The sequence below is a fragment of the Triturus cristatus genome, chromosome 3_1, assembly GCF_964204655.1.
Source record: "Triturus cristatus chromosome 3_1, aTriCri1.1, whole genome shotgun sequence".
NCBI classification, from domain to species: Eukaryota; Metazoa; Chordata; class Amphibia; order Caudata; family Salamandridae; genus Triturus; species Triturus cristatus.
Genome location: NC_140583.1, coordinates 628,477,847 through 628,500,945, shown reverse-complemented (window position 1 = coordinate 628,500,945; position 23,099 = coordinate 628,477,847). Strand labels below are relative to the sequence as shown.

Here is a 23,099-nt window from a genome sequence, read left to right as displayed (position 1 = left end):
ATGCAAGAATAATTTGTGCAGGCTGCAAGACGGTAACAAAATAGACAAGTTCGGAACGGTCTGAGCAGTAACCTGCTGCTAAATAAACAGCTGTTGAGAGTGCGAGCTCGCTGCTGGGGTGATTTTACGGAGCGGTTCCTGTTGCCTTTGTCACTCCCGGGGCTTCCGAGAATGCTGCCGAAGCTTCTACTGTTGCCACCGGGAGATGTATAGCTCATGAAAAACTGGTCCCTTCAGCCCTCTGTACTTTGAAACATGCGACCGGTGAGGTGCTGCAGCTGCCTCCACATAAACACAGAAGAAAGGAAGGTGGAGGTGAGGCTGTGGGAGACCGATCTGACACTGGACTCAAGCTGGGCTACTTTAGGAAAAGTGAAGAAATAAAAAATAATTCCCATTTTTTTAGATCTTTGCTTTTGAAGCAATCGCAGCAACCACGTTTTAGCTTAAAATATTTCAAGCTAAAGCGCGGGTGCCAGCATTGTAATAAGTAAATAAAAATAAACAAAATTGCGGCCGCGTACAGCGATCGCAAGGAAACAAAAGGAAAGTGCAGCGCTATTATTAGTGGTGAGGCTGCCGCGCTAGTTAAATGAAAAAATAAATAAACTGTTGTGGGAGAGCGTGTCCTGCCTGCAAAAGCAGGCAGGAGAAAGCCCTTGAAGAAAATAGTGCTTGGAGGACGTAATTAAAACATACAGTGTAACAACACAAGTAAAAGGGCCAGTCCTCATGGGAGGTTACAAATGTAGATAAGACGGTACTAAGGAGGGACTAACAAGCCTATCAACGAATCACAAGCCAACATTTACAAAGGACAATGATACAAGCCAATGAATAATGTGGGTGGAGCTACAAGTCCATACCTGAATACAGCATGCCTCACAGAGCAGCGCATGCGCTGACCAGACTCAACCTAAACCAGCATTGGCATAGCCTTTGGGACCTTATAGGTGTTAAGCCATGCAACAGTTCATGTTGTTGCACCAAGGAAATTGTGCTGCAGAACTAAATACTTATAAGGTCCCAAAAACGAGACCTATTGGCTATGCCAGTGCTTGTTAATTTTTGGGATGTTGTGCGGTCCACGGTGTCTGCTAAAGTTTCATGTCGCCCAGGAGTGTGAAAGGTGGCTCGGTGACAAGGAGTGGGGCTGAGGGGGTGTAACAAAGGATCCTTTAGAGTGCAGACTGGATCTGACAGTCCAAGGACCTCCCCCCTAAAAGGAGCTCGGTTTTTAAAAGGAGTTTTTCAGAGGAATAAACTATTTAATAAACGTATATGTGCTTCGGACATACACAGACTAACATGCATGTACACAAATTTGCTTATTTATGTCCTTCTCGGAAAAGGAGCATGACGGACCTGCACACATAAACCGGCTGTTTTGCCATGGGTACTGCGCAAGCGCTGTGCCGGCGAAACCTGACAACACAGACGGCTTGTGCAATAGGATCCTGTAATTTCCCTTTCTTAGAAGGGTTACTCGCAATCGGTGATTATCTGGCAAATGAGGTTCAGCGTTCACTGAAGCACTAAACCTCGAACCTGACTGGTTTGATATGTTTTAGAGAAAACCCGGTAATTCTGGCTCCTTTGAAATGTTATTTCCAGGAAGTACGAAGCCCCCGCCAAGAGACCCTTTTATGTATTGTGCGTTGAAAAAAGTATAAATCAGTCAAATCATAACAAAACTCCCTCTACAGCCATGCATCATTTCCTGGATAGATGTCATTCTCACGTTTTAATTTTGTTTGCATCACGGCCTTTTTGCATATTTTGTCTCCTGCTACTTGTCTAACATTTTATGCATTTAATTATTTTAATGCTTGAATACTGTTTGCATTGTCTCCCCGGAGCTTTTGGTGTCAACACAAGAAGTGTGGCACGCCTGGGCATACACGTCATCAATTCAGTCATTGATTGAAAATTAAATATTAAAGTGCAGATACTCTGACTCCCAGGATACCTGGTTGTAACGTAGAAGTGCAGATACGCTATCATTAAAAGTTTGCTAGTTAAAAATACGGAACTGTGCCTTTCAAATTAAAAAGTGCAGCTACCTATTAACTGTCCATTTAAAGCATGGATTTTCTTGTTAAGGGCCGACCTCCCTAGTTTAATGAGTCAAAGCCCATTTCGGTCTCGTTTTATTGAAGAAATGCAAATGTCTGTCTGCTAAATCGCTAAAACATTCACCCGGTCCGAAACTGAGAGGTCTGAATTGAATCATTCTAATATAAGGCGGATCTCCTAATAAAGATGCTTGGGAGCCGTGTGCTTACAGTGCACTACGTGCGCATGGTCTGCGGCACGATGACTTGTGAAATGCCTTTGGTTTCTAGATCATTTCTTTAATTAGATGCCAGTTCAAAGGATGCTCGACCTCTGTGGTTTGTGGCTAGGTGCGAGGTGTGTGAGCCTGAAGGCCACCCTCCAAGAAAGGCTGGCAGCAAGATGAGCAACAGGGCGAGAGGCTTGCAGAACTGAGCCTCACTGTACTGACTGTACAGTATTCTGAGAACCTCTGCTATGAGATCCCCGCCCCTGCACACCTACTGGCTGTACATCCATGAAAATGAATGCGTCCGTCTGTAATGCAACTGGTGCTCATGTAAAGCGCTCCGATACCTTCAGTTCGCGTTGGCGCTTAGTAAAATGACTTTAAAAAAAAAAAAGAAAGAACAGCAAGATTGGGAGGAGATAGGAAGCACAAGCAGAGGGAAGGGTAAAGCAGCACGAAGGAGCCAGAGGGCATGGAGAGTGTAAGCCAAAAAAAACAAGCAGGAAGTGGGATAAGGGAGGGGGTGGCAAATGGTGAGCTTTGATGTTCTCAGTGGCCGCGCGGCTCACTGAGAACATCAAAGCGGCCGCGAAAGTGATCAGGCAGGCTGACAAATGGTGCGCACGCCTGGCAAACATGCACTGTATTTGGAGGCCTGGAAAGCACTAGTCTGCACTTTCAAATCCCCGGTTACTAAAGCTCTCGCCAGAGCAGCGCTAAAGCGCTGGCTCAAGCGAGACCTAAAAAGGAGCCTCAGCGGCTTTTTTTAGTTTACCTACCACTAGCGGATATTTGTAAACAGCAACATGTAATAAACCACATACAATCACAAAAGCCTATTGTGGTGATGGCTTAGCTAAACTGGTTAGAGTGTGTCGAGCTGTATTACAAACACTTTTTCAAACATTTGTCAACCAATAGTTAAACACCACTTCTGGGAAGCACTGATTTACAATCAATACTAAGAATGTGTCTGTGGCCAACACATGCTACTGAATGGAATATGATACTTACCATGTAAGTATCTCTCCGTAGCTTGTAGTGCTGTAGATTCATATGCACCCACCCTCCATCCCGGAAGTTACTGGTCGACGTATTTGTCTTTATTAACATTCTACCTTATCCTAAGCTTTGCTCGCATGCTCATCTTTTCTGTCAATATTTTGCTCCTATCCGAAGCTCTCCCGAAAAGCTAAAAAAAAACTATCTAACAAAAGAGCCAAAGATCATGTGCAACACAGACTACAGTCAGAGTCACTATTCCACATAACTCAAAAAAACTCTTAAAAGAAAAACAATTTGTAAATGTCCGAGCCCAACACTAGATGGCCGGAGTATTGTAAGCATATGACTCTATGGCACTACAGTCTACGAATAGATGCTTACATGGTAAGTAACATGTACCTCCTTTGACATCCGTGTTCTAGGCATATGAGCTGTAGATTGCATACTTTAGCATAGATCGACATCTGGTGTTGGGCTCGGATGTTTGAACCTTGTTTTTGTCGAAGAAGTCTTTGTAGTCACGAGATAGGTGGTGACTCCTTATGGTGATCGTGTGCATGGGCATTGACTCCATCTTGAGATTGTTTTTTTCTGCCATCGGGTTCGGATGTAAATGGCTGCGCTCCAGGTCGGTATCGTATTCGATTCCCCTTTGACGCGCAATCATTCAGCGCTCGACGGAATTGTTTTCGATCGAGCTCCTCGACGCGGATCCATAAATCTCAACACCTTCGATTCCGGTCGTCGACACGAGCCGTTGGGCCTATGCTCGCCATCAGGCCCTACAGCTAATGGAAAGAACTCCATTCAAAAAATGCTCCCTGTGTGGTGCCAAATTCCCACACACTGATTGATCTCCACGAGGTCTGTAACCTTTTGCCTCTCTCCAGAACACGAGGACAAAGATTGCCTGGCCTGCACTTCATTTTGATCAAAGAAAACCATACGTGATCGCCGGGCTCAACGTCATGTAATGTCTCGATCCACTACCTCGGTGCCGGACGACATCTTCGATGCAGGCCCGATGCTCCCGAAGAACAAAAACCGGACAATGAAGACATCAACGTCTCCGAGGCCGACGAATCAGACGCCGAAGATCAGACGATTACTCCAGGTCAGCGAACTGTGAGTACCGACATCGACACCCCTACCTCGTCTCAAAAACATAAGGCTCCGGTAACACCTTCGCCTTCCGGCTCAGGTTGATACCGCGACGAAACTTCTGTCGCCCCGCCTTCGGGCTCAGCTCCGAAGTCCAAAGACAAGCCTTCAGGCGGCTCAGTACAGAGCCAGCCACGCATCGGTACCGAACTACCATCACCGGTACCGAAACCAAACATTCGGCACCGAAACACCAGCAGGATAAACCCTCGGAGCAGAAAACGGACCACAAATCTTTGGAGCCAAAAAGAGCAAATCTTCGGAACCGAAAAAATGCTCCGAGCCGAAAAAAGACCATAAATCCTCGGAGCTGAAAAAGTCCTCGGACTCCACAGCTCCTCGAAAGCAAAAGGACACTAAAACCCCTCCTAAAGCTTCGGAACCAAAACAACCAATATCGTCGGTACCGAACAAAGATTCTGGATTAAAAGACCTTTTTCAACCAGATCCAGTGGATCCTAAACAAAAAACTCTTCACATTTCATTGACCCTAAAACTGGTCATATCGAGACAATTCTATCTAAAATAGACGTTTGGACTCCCCAGAAGACCCCAAGGTACCCTTAAAGAAGAGAGACAGGGGAACTTCTCCAGCCAGACCCTTTTCCTCCAAATATCTCCAGCACACTCTCCAATGCCTCCATATTGGCCTACACCACAAGATGATGATGATCACCTTGAGGGTGGGGATGGGAACTCACAGGACGATAATAATGATGACACCACCCTCCCGCTACCTGATCCTTGGGAGGATTATGATAATCCACCAGATGTCCCAGGTTCAGACTCCTACCCATCTAGGCCATCCCCCCAGACGACAACATAGGGTTTGCATAGCTCATAAATAGAGCTGCACAATATCATGGGGTGAAATTACACTCAGACCCACAGGAGGAAGATTTTTTGTTAGAAACTTTCACACAGTCACAAAAATCAACAAGCATTCTACCCATGTTAAAAGGTATCATCAAACATGCACCTGACGTTTTTAAAGATCCCATCACAGCTAGAGTTCTCAACCCCAGGATTAAGAAAAAATATAAACCAGCTCCCAACAATCCAGCTTCCATTAAAGCACAGCTCCCTCTAGATTCCTTGGTTGTGTCAAATGCACGTAAATAAGCAAATTCCCAAACATCGGGGGATGCTCCAACTCCAGATAAGGAGTCTAAATTACTAGCTGCATCTGACAAACGCATTGCCTCACAAACAGCAAATCACTGGCGAATTGCCAACACCCAAGCGTTGCTGGCCAGGTATGATAGGGCTCATTACGACCAGCTTGAAAAACTCATACAACATCTTCCCGATCAGTATAAGACCAAACTCAATGACCTAATACAAGAGGGAAAATTAATTACAAACACTTCTATAAAGTGAGCTCTTGATGCAGCTGACAAAGCATCTCGTGCAGTTAACACAAACGTTTTACTATGCAGACACGCATGGCTACGCATATCTGTGCAGTCCACAATTCTTAATCAACCTTTTGATCAAGAACACTTATTTGGACCCACTGTAGACACATCCTTGGAGAAAATGAAGAAGGATTCAGAAACCGCGAAGTCCATGGGAGCCCTGCAGGCAACAACCTCTAGAGGTTCTTTTCGTCGCTCCTTTTATAGGGGCGCCTCTAAAACTATTGGGACGGACAACACCTCATCCTCCTACAAAAACACTACTCAAACCTCCCCTAACAGAGGCTTTTTCAGAGGAGGCTATAGAGGCAACAACAACAAAGGTAGAGGACGCGGTAATAACACCGGCACCTCTCCTAATACAAATCAGTCGGGGGAACACTGTCACAGTTCCTACCTGTCTGAAATTCCATCACCACAGACAAGTGGGTAAGACAAATTATCCAGTATGGTTACTGCCTGGAACTCACTTCGACTTTCCCATTCATACCACCCCAACAACGTCCAATGGCCACAGAACATCTGACGCTGTTAAAACAAGGTTCTCTACTTATTACAAAAACATGCAATAGAACCGGTCCCCTTACCTCTTCAAGGAACAGGGCTCTACTCCCTTTACTTTCTAATCCCAAAGAAGGGCGGTACTCTCAGGCCAATACTGGGGCTCCGACCGTTAAATCTCTAAATACAGTCCGATAACTTCCACATGATCACTCTCCAGCAGGTTCTCCCACTGCTCCAACAGGGCGATTTCCTTGCCACTCTCGCCTACTTTCATATTTCCATTCACCCCGCTCACAGGAAATATCTACAGTTTGTAGTGGATGGACAGAACTATCAATTCAAAGTCCTCCCATTTGGAGTGACTACAGCACCCTGAGTCTTCACAAAATGTTTCGCAGTAGTCGCAGCTCATTTGCGCAGCCAACACATTCATAAAAGCCAAGTCACACACACACACTGTGTACACAATACACACAGTACAAACCAGTTGCTCCACGACTTGGGATTCACAATAAACCTACCCAAGTCACACCTTCAGCCGTCTCACCTCATTCAGTATCTAGGTTCCACAATAGATACCTCAAAAGCCATTGCATGCCCCAATCCAATCAGGATAGCCAGCATGCAAGCTCTCATATCAAGGTTCCAACCTCAACACTCCCTTCCAGCTTGAGTGTTTATGCAGCTGATGCAATTTATGCAGCTGATGGCCTCTTGCATCCTCATCGTTCCTTATGCAAGACTTCAGATGCGTCCCTTACAAGAATGTTTAGTGGAACCAAGCTCAATGACAGTTAACAGATCTGGTGTTGGTGGACAGCCGCACACATCGCTCTCTGCAGTGGTGGAATACACAAAACCTATCCAAAGGGCGGCCGTTCCTTGACCTGGTTCCACAGATAGTGCTAACCACAGGCGCATCGCTCACTGGCTGGGGAGCTCATCTCCAAAATCAAACAGTTCAGGGTATATGGACCCATCAACAAAAACAACTCCACATAAATCATCTGGAATTACTAGCAATCTTTCTAGCACTAAAGTCTTTCCAACTCTTGCTAAAAGGCAAAGCTGTCTTAATCCATACAGACATGATAGCAGTGCACTACATACAAAAGCAGGGAGGGACACACACACTCTTCAGCTTTCACAATAAGCGCAAAGCAAATGGAGATGGGCCATTCCTCAAAACATTTACCTCCTCGCAGAACATCCACCAGGAGTACACAGTCAGATTGCGGATCTCCTCAGTCGTCGAACACAGCAGATCCATGAATGGGAACTTCATCCTCAAGTTCTTCTTCCATTCTTTCAAATGTGGGGTCATCCAGACATCGATCTGTTTGCCACACACCAAAACGCGAAATGCCCAAGCTTCGCCTCCAGATATCCACACCCATTGTCCAAAGGCAATGCGCTATGGATGAACTGGTCAGGCAGATTTGCATACGCTTTTCCGCCTCTCCCGCTCATTCCGTTACTGGTTCGGAAGCTCAAGCAACACTCCCTCACTATGATCCTAGTTGCTCCAACATGGGCACTCCAACCATGATTCACAACCCTGTTGGAACTTTCAGTAGTGCCTCATCAAAAGCTACACCTCTCCCCCAAATTCCTCACTCAGAACCATAGAGAGATAAGACACCCAGATCCCAATCAACTCAATCTCTCGATCTGTCTCCTGAAGGCCTAGAGTTTGACTATCTCAATCTCCCGCCAGACTGCATGAATGTCATTAAAGAGGCTAGCTGTCCTACTACTAGAGCATGTTATGCAGCAAGGTGGAAGCGATTTGTCATTTATTGTACAAATAACAAAATCGATCCACTAGATGCTTCAATCCAAAATATCTGTTAACTTTTGCATCTACAACAGTATAACCTAGCATATACATCTATACGGCTACATCTTGCTGCAATTGCTGCTTACCTCCAAAACAGACCACATTTATCATTGTGTCAAGTGCCCGCTATTAAAGCTTTTATGGAAGGACTTAAAAGAATAATTCCACCTTCTTCTGAATGGAACCTCAATATAGTCCTCACCAGAGTAATGGGTCCCCCATTTGAACATCTACACAAATGTGAGTTGCAGTTTCTTACTTGGAAAGTAGCCTTCCTCGTAGCGATAACATCACTTAGGAGAGTGAGTGAACTCCAGGCATTAACCATACAAGAACCATTTTTACAAATACACCATAGTAAAGTGGTTCTTAGGCCTGATCCAAAATTTCTACCTAAAGTGGTATCGGCCTTTCACCTTAATCAGTCGGTTGAACTTCAAGTATTTTTCCCTCAACCAGACTCAGTAGCCGAACGCGCTATCCATGCGCTAGACGTTAAAAGAGCGATACTCTACTACATCTAAAGAACTAAAAGTTTTAGAAAAACAAAACCACTTTTTGTAGCTTTCTCCCCACCTCACAAAGGCAATCCCATTTCAAAAACAGGTGTTGCAAGGTAGATTGTTAAATGCATCCAAATATGCTATCTCAAAGCTAAACGCATATTAACTATTCCCCCCTAGAGCTCATTCCACACGCAAACTAGGGGCTTCTATAGCATTCTTAGAGAACATTCCCCTAGATGACCTCTGCAAAAGTGCAACTTGGTCTACACCGCATACTTTTACTAGACACTATTGTGTAGATGTGCAAGCAAAGCAACAAGCTACTGTGGGCCAGGCTGTATTAAGAACACTTTTTCAAACTACTGCAACAGATACAGGTTGCCACTTCTAAAGGGGAAACAACTGCTTTACAGTCTATGCTAACGTATACAATCTACAGCTCATATGCCTCGAACGGAAAATGCTACTTACCAGTATGCATCTGTTCTTGGCATGTAGCGCTGTAGAGTTGTATACGCCCACCCACCTCCCCGGGTACCTGTATCTCTTGCGGTATTATCTTATTTAGATACATCACATGGACATCCTCTTCTATTATCTTACTAATTCCATCATCCCCCTTTATGGCGAAAAACAATCTGAAGAAGATGGAGTCGATGCCCATGTGCACTATCACCATAATGAGGAGTCACCTATCCTGTGACTACAAAGACTTCTTCGACAAACATCCGAGCCCTGCACCGGATGGCGACCTATGCTAAAGTATACAACTCTACAGCTCCACATGCCAAGAACAGATGCATACTGGTAAGTAGCATTTTCCTTTTCACTCTTTATATTTTACTATATGAATTGCTCTATACCTTTTTCACAATGAAAAGCCCTAGTAAGGTGCCGTTCAGTTGTTGGCTCTGGGTACATTGTGTATCTCTGCTACTAGAAGGGTCTAGCAGACGTAATGGTATCTTGCTTTTGTAAATAGGCCATCTTCACAAGAAGTTATAAATGAAAATGTCCCAAATGGCTGTTTTTTCGAATTCATTTTCAGTTTTTTCCATGTTAAGTTTGTTTCTTTTGGAAAATCTTGAGAGACGTACATAAATGAACCTCTGCTGAATTTAGAATTCTGTCTACTTTTCATAAATCTATAGCTTTCTTGGATCACCCATGGGGTTCACCCTGGTTTCCATCACAAACTGGAAGTAGGTTGAAAACACAAATATTAGGCAAACGGGCTACCTCTTTGAAAAATGCAAAAACTGTTATTTAAACCAAGATCATTTTTTTGATTCAGCTCTGCCTGTCCCTGATAGCCGTGAAAACTGTGACTTTAGCACAGCAAACCTTTTGTTAATGCCATTTTTAGGAAACAAATAAAACAATTTGTGGAGTCCCTCCCTCCCCCCTATTTTTCCCAAAAAACAAAACTTTTGCTATATTGTGACTATTTTTATAGTCTGCTCCAGAGGAATCCACAAACCCTGGGTACCTTTGGAATCCCCAAGATGTTGGAGAAAAAGGTCGCAAATTTGGCTTGGATAACTTAAGTGGAGAAAGTTATGGAGGCATATGTGCGAACTACCCCAAATTCCAAAATGGGCTTAGCATTCATTCTAGAGGGTGAAAAACCTAGCAGCGAAAGGGTTAAAATTTAGGGATAAACAAAAAGTGAAGTAGCACAGTCTTGTCAGTTTTCTTAAAATGCACTTTTGTTTTTAAACATCAATCCCCTGCAATGATGGTCAAGAATAGCAAATTGATTTCTACTTTGAGATTTAGTAAATCTGAAATGTTCATCTTCGTGAAGTAAACCATTTAAAAACACATGCAATATATATCCTCTGTTCTTGTCGATATAACAAAGAAATGTCTGCATATTTCTTCCATTTGGTGATAGCACAATTGAAAGGAATTCTTGTCTAAGGCCTGAGTTGGAATCAAAACCTGGGCGTTCTTGGCATTCGGCAATGCCAGGTGATCGGCTCCAAAAAATAAAATGTCTGGAAAATTTGAACTGTAATAGTCACACCCTTGACATAGGGGTTTGACCTCTAAGAACATTATGTATTGCCTTAAAAGTTTCCAAGTGTTGGGGATTAATAAGTAAGAACATCCAAAAAAGAAACTGCTTGAGTCGTGGCAGGTGTTATTAATTATTTTTATATTGCATCCCAAAAATGTATACTTTCAGTTAGTTGAAATCAATCCATGCGAAGTGAGGGTAATTTATGAGTACTAACTACTGACTGTGCCTGTATAAAATGTGTTTTCATTGCACATCCAGCTTTTTTTTTTTATGATGGCTGACCTTGTGAAGCATAATTCCAAGATTTAAAGAAATTACATAATTCCTGGTCATTCAAATCTTTGACCCCTTTCAGCATGGTTACCGGTCCCTGCAGTGGATACATTTAGAACACAATTGCAGTGTTGAAAAAGAAAATAGCTGGACGTGGGTTTGCATTGGTAGAAGGGAAGCTACAGACGGTTTACTTTGACTGTTGTTTAAAAGTTTGCTACAGGCCAGTACTATTTCTAGCCTAATTTATTGATTTACTGTTTTTTTTAGATTTTGTTTATCTGAAACGAGTTGTCCACAGGAAGACCACTTCCCTCCTAATCTGTGTGTGAAAGTGAACGGGAAGCCATGTAATCTTCCAGTGAGTATTTCAGTTTATAGTTCTGTATGTTTTGGAGTCTGTCAGTGGTCATATTAGCAGATGTCTGGACTGACCTTGAACTTGTAAGGATTATCATTTCACTATAGAGTAGTGGAATGTGGGCAACAGTAAATGCAAATATCTTTTATGTAAGGGGTAACACTAGAAGAATGAGACTGCAGTAGATTTTCGGGGCAAGAGTAGAGATTTAATAGAAGTAGATGTGAAAATGTATGTATCAGCATGAAGAAAGAAAAGTCTGAGTGAAAACAGAAACTTTTATAGCAGCAGTAAAGGAGCAGTGTTTAGTTTCAGGTCACATTTTGAGTGAACCCTGTAGTCTGATTTTAAATATAAAAAAAGCTAGCCAAAAATATTTAAGGGATTCTCTTGCCAAATAAATCAATGTTCAAAGCACCACATACAAGGACTCAAAAGTTATTTTCTGGGTCTTCTAGACTCAGCCATTGAACAGGGGCAGCCCTAGACCACAGGCTTCCACCAGTACCCTATCCAGAACTCAACCATGGTCTCATTCACCAAAAGTAGCAACCCAGAGCGCGTACTGAGTGTGTGTGGCTCTGGGCTTGTTAGTTTTGTTTTTGAAGAGCAGCGATGCCATAATACCCAACTAGGCCATTGCTGCCATTCTTGACAACAGTAGCATTTAAACCCATTGGCCAAAAGAATTTCACTGATCTTAGAAAAAATCTTAAACCTCTTGCTGCTAAACCCAAATAGAAGATCCATCAGTAAACAATCCACAGGTAGACCTATGATCTTGGACCCTTGTTTTATTGCCAGTACAATGTGAACAGGCCTGTTAGATTGCATACGTACTGACCAGGACCATTGTTGAGGGATGAGGGACAAATAGAAGAGGTGGGGCAAGGATTCCTAGTGCATCATCCGCATATGCTTACCATCTAGCTCAACCATATACAGACACTCAACCAAGCAATGAGCAGGACACAAACGAAAGAAGATCCATGAGCCATTCTCACATGCAACTCCCTAAGAATGTTGAGCGACCTGCATTCTGAAACTAGCTCATGAATAAACACTCCCTTGTCTCTCCGCCTGAAAGATACGAGCAGATGCTTCATTTTTGGATCAGGGACCCCTTCTTTGGCAATAACAATGTCACTACCCTTGACACGGTACATGGAGGTCCACTGCATAATAGTTTTTTGATTCTTCTCTTATGGTGCGGTGTACCACCTTTGCTATTTTACAACTTCTTCCTTGACATAAATTCAGGAACTAATGCTAAGTATGCAAATCGTGTTGTAAAGAATTCAAATCCATGATTTCAGTAAAACAAACAAGTGACACAACTAGTACAGGGGTTGCACGCTTTTATCTTCAGCAAAATAATTATTAGCCCAACACACATGGTGGCCAAGCGCAAATCCTTGTTTTTGAAAACCCTGCTACCTCTATTGGATTCACTTTCAAACCCCTCAGTACTTTCACTATAAGATATCAATGTCATTACACCTCCCCAACATTAAATCCACATCCCACTCACCCTCTGCCAGAGTTCAGACAGTTCAGTCCCAAAACATCTTTCACAGTGATTTATAAAAATAACCTACCCTTCTCACCTTCAAAACTCCTAGCATTTGGATACTCTAGAGTAATTGCCTAAGCATGCTGCATAGAAATGTAACAGCTGACGAATGCCACACTCAAAAAGGATTAAGCTCAATTAAAAAACAAAGCATCCACTAAACGGAACATGTAACTTCCTGAGCCTAAGTGGTGTCTTGAAACTAGAATTCCTGTGGTGCCACCAGTGACTGAGGAGTGATCCTACGCAGATTGGTCCAATTTGGATAAATCAAAGCCATTGAGTGAGTAGAAAAATCATACTATTTTAAGGCATCAAGATGGCGTCAGTCTTCTGTGAACTGACCAACCGCCTGGCCCACATTTTTCATGCGTTTTTTATTTTTTTGTTTTTAAACATTGTATGCATTTCCTTAAGGAAACAATAATTACTAACCCACAACATTTTCATATCTGTAGCTTCACACACTAATATTGACACTACCACCTCCTCTCTAAGATCCTGATGGCTTCATGCCGGCCCTCAAGAATAAAGCATTAAATCTACTAGTCAAGTCTTACTCCACTACCTGTATCAATGAGTTCTTTCCAACGCTTCCCTTTGATATTGTTATCCTTGAACAAGGGCAATTTCCGGGAACCATGAAAAAGGTAATCATGACCCCTCCTTTGAAGAAAGCCAGTGCATATCCAAAATAGCTGGATAATTACAGATCTATTTTAAGTATCTGGTGCCAGAGTAAGAACTTGAATGTGAGATGATATAACTAGAGAAAATCAATCTGGCATCGTAAGCTTTAAACTTTTGCATCACGAATTTGTAAGGTGGTCATGAGCTCACACTTTGAAGGCTCATTGCTAATCAGGACATCCTCCAGTTTCTAGAAAGAGCCATTGAAAAAAATTCCCAAGAGCTGTGCTAATGCCTGGGTTGAATAGTGCAGTATAGTTTGCAGTAACCCCTCCCTAGAACATATGAATATACTCCAACTTCCATAAAAGGTCCACAATAGCCCCTTTACTGTCTCCTGTAGAAAACCTGCCAAATTCTGATGGCAGAAGTACCCAATTAGATGATTATTAGTTAAAACACTTTTAATCCTAAACTAGCACAACCCCATTTCAAAATGCCTGAAAACAGAGGTTTTTAGAGATGCTTCTGACTAACTCTGGATGGCTAAGGAAGGGCAACTCATGTCAACGTAAATTATGCTTATGCCACTTTATAGGCTTGCCTGCCAGATTCAAGTTACTGAACGCACCCTATCCCTTTGAGCCAGATCCTAGGGCCCCACCAAAAGAAGAGCTTGGAAATGAACGCTGCTTCTACACCCAAGTGATGGCAAAACAAAGGCATTCCAATCCATTAAGCAGCAAGCACTTATTGACTAAGGGCAGTCAAACTGTTCCTCGAAACTTGCCTTTTCTGGTTGTGGCCCTCATACCCCACTCCCAACTAACCAGCTGCTTACCAGACTTTCAACTGCCATTAAGGATTCAAGGCACTAGGACTATGCCAATCTGCATCATTCAATATTGAATGATAAAACAATCTATGACTAAGTCTTATGATGAAGCTGAGGGTGATATGTTATGTTATTAGTATTTTTAAAGCACAAACTGTTACCCGAAGGTGTCCTGGCGCGGTCTGCACACCTCCCTATGAGACCTACATATGAGACCAGGATTAAACGCCAAATAGCTAGGTTTTTAAGGTTTTCCTGAATACCAGTAGATCAGTGCCATTTCTCAGATGGAATGGGAGGGCATTCCATGCCTTGGCTGCCCCTGCCAAAAAAACTCCTACCTCCCCAGCTGGCTTTTTTTTAGAGATATGGACTGTTACCAATTTTGCTCCCAGAGAGCGAAGTGGTCTATTGGGGACATACCAGTGAAACTGCTGCTTAAGATGATCTGGACTGATACCCTGAAGGACTTTATAAACAGTACAGAGTAATTTAAACTGCACCCGTTTCTTAACGGGTAGCCAGTGAAGTCTTCTGATGTCACCGGAGACAAATTTAGCTGTCCCTGTGAGCAGTCTAGCCGCCGAGTTCTGTAGGAGTGGAGTCTATGCAGTAACCGCTCCTGAATATTAAGGTAAAGGCTGTTACAATAGTCCAGCCTCGCCATAGTTAATGCAGTGACTACTGTATGTTGATTTTCCTTAGGTAAAAACGGTAAGATTTTCTTGCAAGTTCTAAGAGCAAATGTGGTAGCCGAGACAACTGAATTAACTTGGTCCTCAAAATTGAGTTTGTCATCAATCAGGACTCCCAGGTTTTTGACTTTCCTAGTGGGTATCGGAAGCAAGCCCAAAGAGTTTGGCCACCAACTAGGGGTCCAGAACTTGGGGTCATTACCAAACAGAATGACTTCCGTTTTACCAGAGTTGAGTTTTAAACAGTTTAGGGACATCCATTTACCCACTGCTTCCATGCAATCGTTTTGCTGTCAACATCTCTTGCCCTGGTAGCAGAGACACCACAATTTGAGTGTTGTCTGCATACGATGTTAGAGCAAATCCAAAGGATTTGATCAGGGGGGGCAGAGAGGACACAAACATTAAAAAGGGTAGGACTAAGAGAAGGCAGTGAGAAAGGTTTGGAACAGAAAGTGAAACAGAAAGTGCCGAGTGACACTGTTTGCATTCTGTCCGAGAGGAAGGACTTCAGAAGTTCCGATGCTTTACCATGGACTCCACACCCGGTCCATCAGCAGGTCATGATGGACCGTGTCATTAGACGCGGACAGGTCTAACATAACCATTGCGGCCTTGCCTCCCTGGTCAAGCACGGCCCTACTTTCTTCTGTAGATTTTAAGAGAGTGGACTCTGTACTGTTCCCCTCTCTGAACCTATATTGCGTTGGATCCAATACTTACCCTTCTCGTAAGTATGTGCTTAACTGTGTGTTCATGCTTTTCTCTACCAGTTTTGCTGGCAGGGGGAGGCGCGAGATGGGCCGAAAGTTATTAGGATCCTTCGGGTCCAAGTTAGGCTTCTTGAGCAGAGGTAATATGGATGCGTTTTTCCAAGCTTTGGGAAAGTGTCCTTCCTTGAACATCGCATTCATCATAGAGGTTAGAGTTATAACAATGGGCTCTGGGGCTAGTTTTAAAACCGCAACCGGACATGGGTCATAAGGGGAGCCTGATTTAGTTGACATCAACGACTTATGAATATCCCTGGTGAATAAAGGTGCGAACTCTTCAAATATCAGATGGAGACCTGACCGAGATTTGTATCTCTCCCTGATGTCCAGTGTTCCATCTGTTGTTGGACCATTAAATGTGGTGAAAATAAACTCCACCTTATTACAGAAGAATCTAGCTATTTCATCACAAAGCCCTTGATTCGAGGGAACACTAGGAGTACCAGGGTACGCCAGGCTGGTGACTATTTTGAAGAGTTCTTTAGCCGAATTAATGGCAGAATTAATTTAGTTAGCGAAGAATTCTTTCTTAGTTGTGAGAAGTAGGTGTTTATAAGCTACTAGGCTTTGTTTATATGCCTCTTTTTCTGCTGCGTTATATCCCTTCCTTCACTTCTTCTCTAACAATTTACATTTCAGTTTCTGATCTTTCAGTTCCTGAGAGTACCATGGGGTGGAGGGCTGTGCTCTATTAGAGTATAAGGCACTTTTAGGCGCTAGCTTATTGCCGGCTGCCCTGAGCCAGTTGGTATATTGAGTGGTCGCCTCCTCTAGGTCTACGGGCATTTGAAATGAGGTAGTGTTCAACAAATCTTCTAACTCTTTGGCCTCAATTTTATTCTATGCTCTGGAGACCCTTTGCTTCTAGGCTAGCTTACCCATCTCATGATGGTTAGAAAAAGCAAGCTCACTGCATACAGCCACATGGTCTGACCAGACATGGGGTAGCAAGTCTGTAACAGAAAGTTGTGGGTTGTTGGAAAAAGATACCGTCCAACGTGTGCCCTGCCGTATGAGTAGGCCCAACAACATGCTGTTTGAGATCTACACTTTTCATGAAATCCAAAAGAGTCACCGTATCTGGGCCTGCCAGTGCCTCTAAATGGAAATTAAAGTCGCCCAGTAAGGTATAGGAACTGGCACAGAGTCCCTTCTCCAGCAAATTTCCCACTGATATTACAAAAGGCCTCCTGAGTCAGGTGGCCTATAAAGGAGAATACCTTTGAAAGTCAACTGATGGGAGTAATATAAGCAGAACTCCAATGCCTCACAATCTGAAATGGACGCTGTTGCAAAAGTCGCATTTATGGTAGTGTGGTAAATAACCGCAAGATCCCCCTCCCCCCTTTCCTAGTTGGCCTATTTAAGGTATAGCAAGAATAGCCTGGGGGTGTGGCCTTGACTAGATCCGGACCAGAAGCCTCATCTGTCCAAGATTCCGTCAGTGCATTTAAAGGATTTTCAAGTAAATAGAACTATAACATGCTTTATTGATTCTTGCTTGAAGTGGGAAAGCGACAGCTAACACCGGTGCACCAAAGCTGTACTTTATTGGAGTAGCTGTACCATCTGGAACATTTAAATGGGCACAAGGAGAATGTTTGTCAGAAGCATGAATGTATACATTGGCTACAAGATGGGATTTCATCATCTTATCAGTAATGTAATCTCTACAGCCTGTAACTAAGGCCTTGAAATGTTTGTTAGCACCATGCACATTTATTGTGTTGAATGAAACAGTAAATTTTTTTACTTCCAGGGCTATCTCCCACCAACCAAAAATGGGGTTGAACCAAAGAGGCCAAGTCGACCAATCAACATTACCTCACTCGTACGCTTGTCTACAACAGTTCCCAACACAATTGTTGTGTCATGGACAGCAGAGATCGGAAGGGTGAGCCTTTCGTGTGTGGTTAAATGTTTGACATTTTAAAAGAGCACCTTTACTGACGTCAATTTAATATCCCCAGATATGGTTGGACAGGAACAGACAGGGGTGAGACCGTAGTGAAAAGACAGTATACCAAGCTTCAGACTAAGGAGCACCTTTGATTTTTCTGCCAGGCAGTGAGCAAACTAAAGCACCTCATAGTCCTTTTGTGTAGTCAGCATGTAATTGCATGTTCTGGTCCTCTAACTTGTTCCCTTCTTGTAGCTTATGAGATTAAGACTTTATATGTCTTTGACTTTGTGTGATATTCTTTTAAAGCAGTAGTTTATAAGTAAGACCTTCAGCTGTAAACTTTAGTGTCTTTGTAGGAATATTCTACAGAAAAACCATTACGCAAATTCTGAACTGGAATCATAGGTTTAGAGTTAAAGGGAATCCCTTGGTTCTTAACAGTCAACTAGATTTAGATTATTGGGCTGTTGCATTTTGGAAGTCTGTGCGATAATGCAGGTTTCGAGATTCACAAAACAATTGCTTTGTGGTTTGTTATGATGAAGCATATCCTTTTCAATAAGATACTAAACAGTGCATAATACTTTAAAGCCTCTTTCACTGCTGTGGGCTGGGCTTGCTGTTTAAAATATAAGTCAGATAAGACATAAACTCAAGCTGCGTAGGTTGAACCACAATTCTAGGATAAAAAGTGTATATTGCACCAAATATCATTTTAAGGGTGTTATACTTTGGGCTACTGTTCTTTTTTTTATTTATTTTTTTATTTTTGGGGTTAAGAGCTAGTAAATGTTTGTATCGTATTTGGCATTCCAGAGTTTTTCTATGGCAGTCTACCTGGTGAAGCAGTTGTCTTCTGCGGTCCTACTACAGAGGTTGCGAGCGAAAGGAATTCGAAATCCTGACCATTCAAGAGCACTGAGTATGTATGATTATTTACTTGCCTTCGCTCACTTTTTCTTTGTTTACGTTTCAAATGCAATTGCCTATGTAGCTGTCTCATTGAGACATGCTGTATTCAGGATATGGGCATGAAGCTTCGCCCACTTTCTGCTCCCATCTTTTTAGTTGGCTTCTGTCCCTGACCTTTGTAAATGGTGGCTTTTGATTTGTTATTAGGCTTATTAGTTCCTCCTTAGAACCGGCCTGTCTTCTATTGTTGCCTCCCATGAGGAATGGCCCTTTTGCATGTGTTGTTACTCTGTATGTTACAGGGCACTATTTTTTAGATGATGCCTTTTTCGAGATTGCTGTAGCAGCCATGGCACACTTTCTTTCCTGCAACTCGTTCTGGCTTTAAAGTGCATTGTGACACTGCAGTGGAAAATGCTATTTTTTTATTGTACTGCATGTTCGTTCAGATTGCTTGAGGTAAATGAGTTGGTTTTTTTTGTGTACTTTTGTTCGGATGTTAAGTGCTTTAAGCATGGCACACTGTCCCCTTCCTGCATCCCATTCTGGCTTTAAAGTGCAAGCAGTCCGGCCCGCGCTTCCGCAGTGGCGGCCGCACACACCACCCACAGGACGATTCCATTGAGCAATAATGGCAGCCGCTTCTTGTTAACATAAGGTGCCATGCCTGCTTTAGTGTGAAACATGCCTGGTATGCTTGCTTTGTCAGAGCCTTGATGCATTGTGTTAGTTGCTCCAAGCATGCCCGCTCTTCATGCCCTTTTCCTTTGCGTCTCTTGCCAGCTAGAGCCTGCTTAAGCACAGGCTTGTGTTACACACCCTTCCCTCAAACGGCCGCCAGACTACTTCCTAATTACAAGGCCAACATGGGATTAGCAGGCACCATAGTGGGCTACCCTGAACAAGGTGAAGGGCCTGCACAGCCATGAGGCGCAAGCCCCCTCATTAAGGAGCCTTACTCCTTTCACTCTGCACAAAGGCGAGGCGCCATGTTCCCTAGGGCAGGGCAGCGGACTTGCCTGTAAACTACTCCCTGTCCAGGAACAAGTAGACATAGCATTGCAAATGCGTCCTTATAGCTCTTGACACGGGCAGGTAATTTCAGGCGGCGCTTTTCAGCTGCAAATATCATGTTCTCGGCCTGAGATTGGGCCTCCTAGCTGCAGCTGTAGATATGAAAACTGTGTCAGGCGCCGGCTTCCTCACTGCAGATGTGATGCAGCTATATATAGTACCCATCGAAAGCCAGGCTTGGTCACTGCACATATATGCCTGCAGCTGCAAACATCTAATTTCAGACGGTGGCTCTTTAGTTGCATATTGGCATCTGCGGTAGGTACACCCACAGTCTCAAGCTGCACGCTTGTCAACTTTGTGAGACCAAAATTAGGATTTGTCAGGTTTTAAAACTACTAAATAGCATAAGGGTTAAATCACTGAAAATTACACTTGTTGGTCAGAGGATGACGTAACATGAATTCACTCTGCCCAAAACCTCCCCAAAAACAAACATGGGAGAGGAAGTGGCACAACGGCCAGAGCTGCCGACTTTGGAGCTTGGGAACCAGGTTCTAGTTTCTGCATCCACTTAATGTCCTGTGATTCTGGGAAAATCACTTAATCTCCCAGTGCCTACCAAAAATTAATGTGCACTTGTGTAACGTAACTGGTACTCATGTAAAGTGCTCCAGGTCGAGTTCGCCCTATATAAAACTGCAACAACAAAAAAGTTGTTTTGGCAAGCATGGTGCTGCATCACGTGCACCTGCAGACACTAACATGTTAGGCCTCCTTTCATATGTGCTGGCGATGCAGATACAGAGTGCCCACGCTGCATAAAAATGGGGTCTTTCTCTACTGTATTTTCTTTTCCACAAATGGCTTTCTTTGTTACATTTTCCAAACTATAATGGCATCAAGTCCACGTCTCCAAAAAAGGGCTGAGTTAACGCTTGCAGCTGGTATTTGTTGTGGTTGATAAGCTACAAGTTCAAATCAAATCAAGGCAAACTCAGTCTTCCATCGTGGCACATGTGAGGACAAGCATTTGCAATGCAATAGGTCTCGCATTAGTGAAACTTTGAGCTATTAGCGTTGCAAATGCTCTTTTTTTTTAAATTAATATCCCTGCAGTAGGATAAGTAATAAAAACAAATTCCACTAAGCAAGGAAAGGGTGCAGTACCACAGGCTGTAACTAGGTGTCCCTGTGGAGTTGGTAATGGACCTCTATTCACATAAGGTACTGCACCCTTAATGCAATTATAAATAGAAAAATTGCAGCTGAGCATACGTCTCCATTTGGTTTTATTACAAGGGAGATTTTTGCTAGCTTGTGTTTTATAAATGCACCATTTAAATAAACAACAATGGTGCATTTTTAAAACACAAGCTAACAACTTGAAAGCTTGTGCACAGTGGTTTAACCAGCTTCAGTTGTGAAAACCAATACAAACATTTGATATTACAAATGCAGAAGTAGCCGTTGTGTGAATAACCAACACTTCAATGCTGTTGGAAATGCCGTGCAGGTCTGATATTTTCAATTTGACATTTTCCTCCCTTGTGCCGAAGTGCCAGTTTTAGTTAAAAAGCACAGTATGCACAATACTAATAACATAGCCTCTTTGTGGAAACACTCATATATAGATACCAAATAATCTTCAATTGTAACATAATTTGATGTAGAGGTAAAGGCATGTTCGAGGCATATGAGCTGCAGATCACACACTTAGGATAGTAGATCGCCATCTGGTGTTGGGCTCGGATGCTTGCAGGTTGTTGTTGTCTTCGGAAGAAGTCTTTGGTCACGAGATAGGTGACTCCTCCCTTGGACGACCGTGCGCATGGGCATCAACTCCATTGTTAGATTGTTTTTTTCCGCCAATGGGTTTGGATGCAACTTTTCCGCTATGGTTGGAAATCTCAATTCCAAGCTTTTCGAAGCGAAAAACTTCCACAAAACATCGAAGCACCTTCATCCTCGACATCGATTTCATCGGCTCGATTCCAGACGTCGACGCAGGCCGCTGGGCCTATCCACGCCGTGAGGCCTACGGCTCATGGAAAGGACGCCTTTCAAAAAATGCCCCCAGTGTGGAGCAAAATTTCTGCACAGTGACCACCACAAAGCCTGTAACCTGTGCCTATCACCTGAACACGACGAGTCCAGCTGTCCAGCCTGCGCATCATTTCGATCCAAAAAGACCATTCGAGATCGAAAGGCTCAACGCCACATCATGGCACAAAGACCAGCTCCGGAACCAGAGGACATATTTGATGAGGGCCCGATGTACCGGAAGAAGATTCCGAGGATCTACAAATCATCTCCGACGAACCCTCCAAAACCAAAGGCATTGGTCAAGACTTTGCCTGCTGGCCCCAGTCGAGACCGAAAACATCCTTCAGAAGCCCCGCCTCCGGGCTCGGCTCCAAAGAAACATAAGCCTTCCAGTAGCTCGGGACTGAGCAAGCCGCATGTCATTGTTCCACCGGCACCGAAGACAAAAGACCACTCGGCACCGAAATCGGCTCCGACGCCTTCGGCCCCGAAAACACCAAGGGCAATAGATAAACCAGCACCGAAGGTTCCCAAGCCTAAGGATACAACTTCGGCACAATCATCGGCACCAAAACCACCAGCTAAGGACTCTCATACACCTCCTAAAGCCAAAAACTCCACCGATCAACCAAAACCTCGATCCAAAACCTGTTCCCAAAGAACAAGAACTTTTCCATCCAGATCCCATTGATCCAAAACAGAAAAAGATCTATATTAATCCAAAGACTGGACATGTCACTGCGGTGCCATGTAAAAAATGGAAACTGGATACACCACCTGCCCCAGTTCCTATAAACAAGAAGGACTCTGCAACATCGCCTATGCCTCCTTCCTCTCCTATACTACCTTCTAACCCACCCCCTCTGCCTACACCACCCTTGCCTTTACCCTCTCCAGCACATACACCACCTCCACAGGATGATGATGACGACTTAGGGGGTAGGGGTGACCCTAATGAGTGGCACTTTACCATGGCGTCACAATGCACTCCGCACCTGAGGAAGACTTCTTATTAGATACTTTTGAGCAATCTCAAAAGTCTGTACAAATTCTGCCTAGGATTAAAGGAGTCATAAAACACGCCCGAGGTATTTAAAGACCCCGTCAGTACCAGGGTTCTTAACCCAAGGATAGAAAAGATATATAGGCCTGCCCCTGAAGATCCCAGTTACATCAAAGGGCAGCTCCCTTTGGATTCTCTGGTCGTTTCCAACGCAAGAAAACGCGCCAACTCCCAAACCACAGGAGATACACCACCCCCCCGACAAAGAATCCAAACTGTTAGAAGCCTCGGGCAAAAGAGTAGCAGCACAAGCCGCTAATCATTGGCGTATTGCCAT

General features: G+C 43.5%; 1 protein-coding gene across 3 annotated transcripts in view; it reads left to right on the top strand.

Moving 5' to 3' along the window:
• PIAS1 (protein inhibitor of activated STAT 1) overlaps positions 1-23,099 on the top strand; it is an 872,437-nt gene that overhangs the window by 457,873 nt on the left and 391,465 nt on the right. For all 3 annotated transcript variants that reach the window (XM_085644594.1, XM_085644596.1, XM_085644595.1), the window contains exons 5-7: positions 11,288-11,378; positions 17,644-17,778; positions 18,604-18,709. In XM_085644594.1, coding sequence (XP_085500720.1) covers positions 11,288-11,378; positions 17,644-17,778; positions 18,604-18,709 — 332 coding nt within the window. The remainder of the gene's footprint in view (positions 1-11,287; positions 11,379-17,643; positions 17,779-18,603; positions 18,710-23,099) is intronic.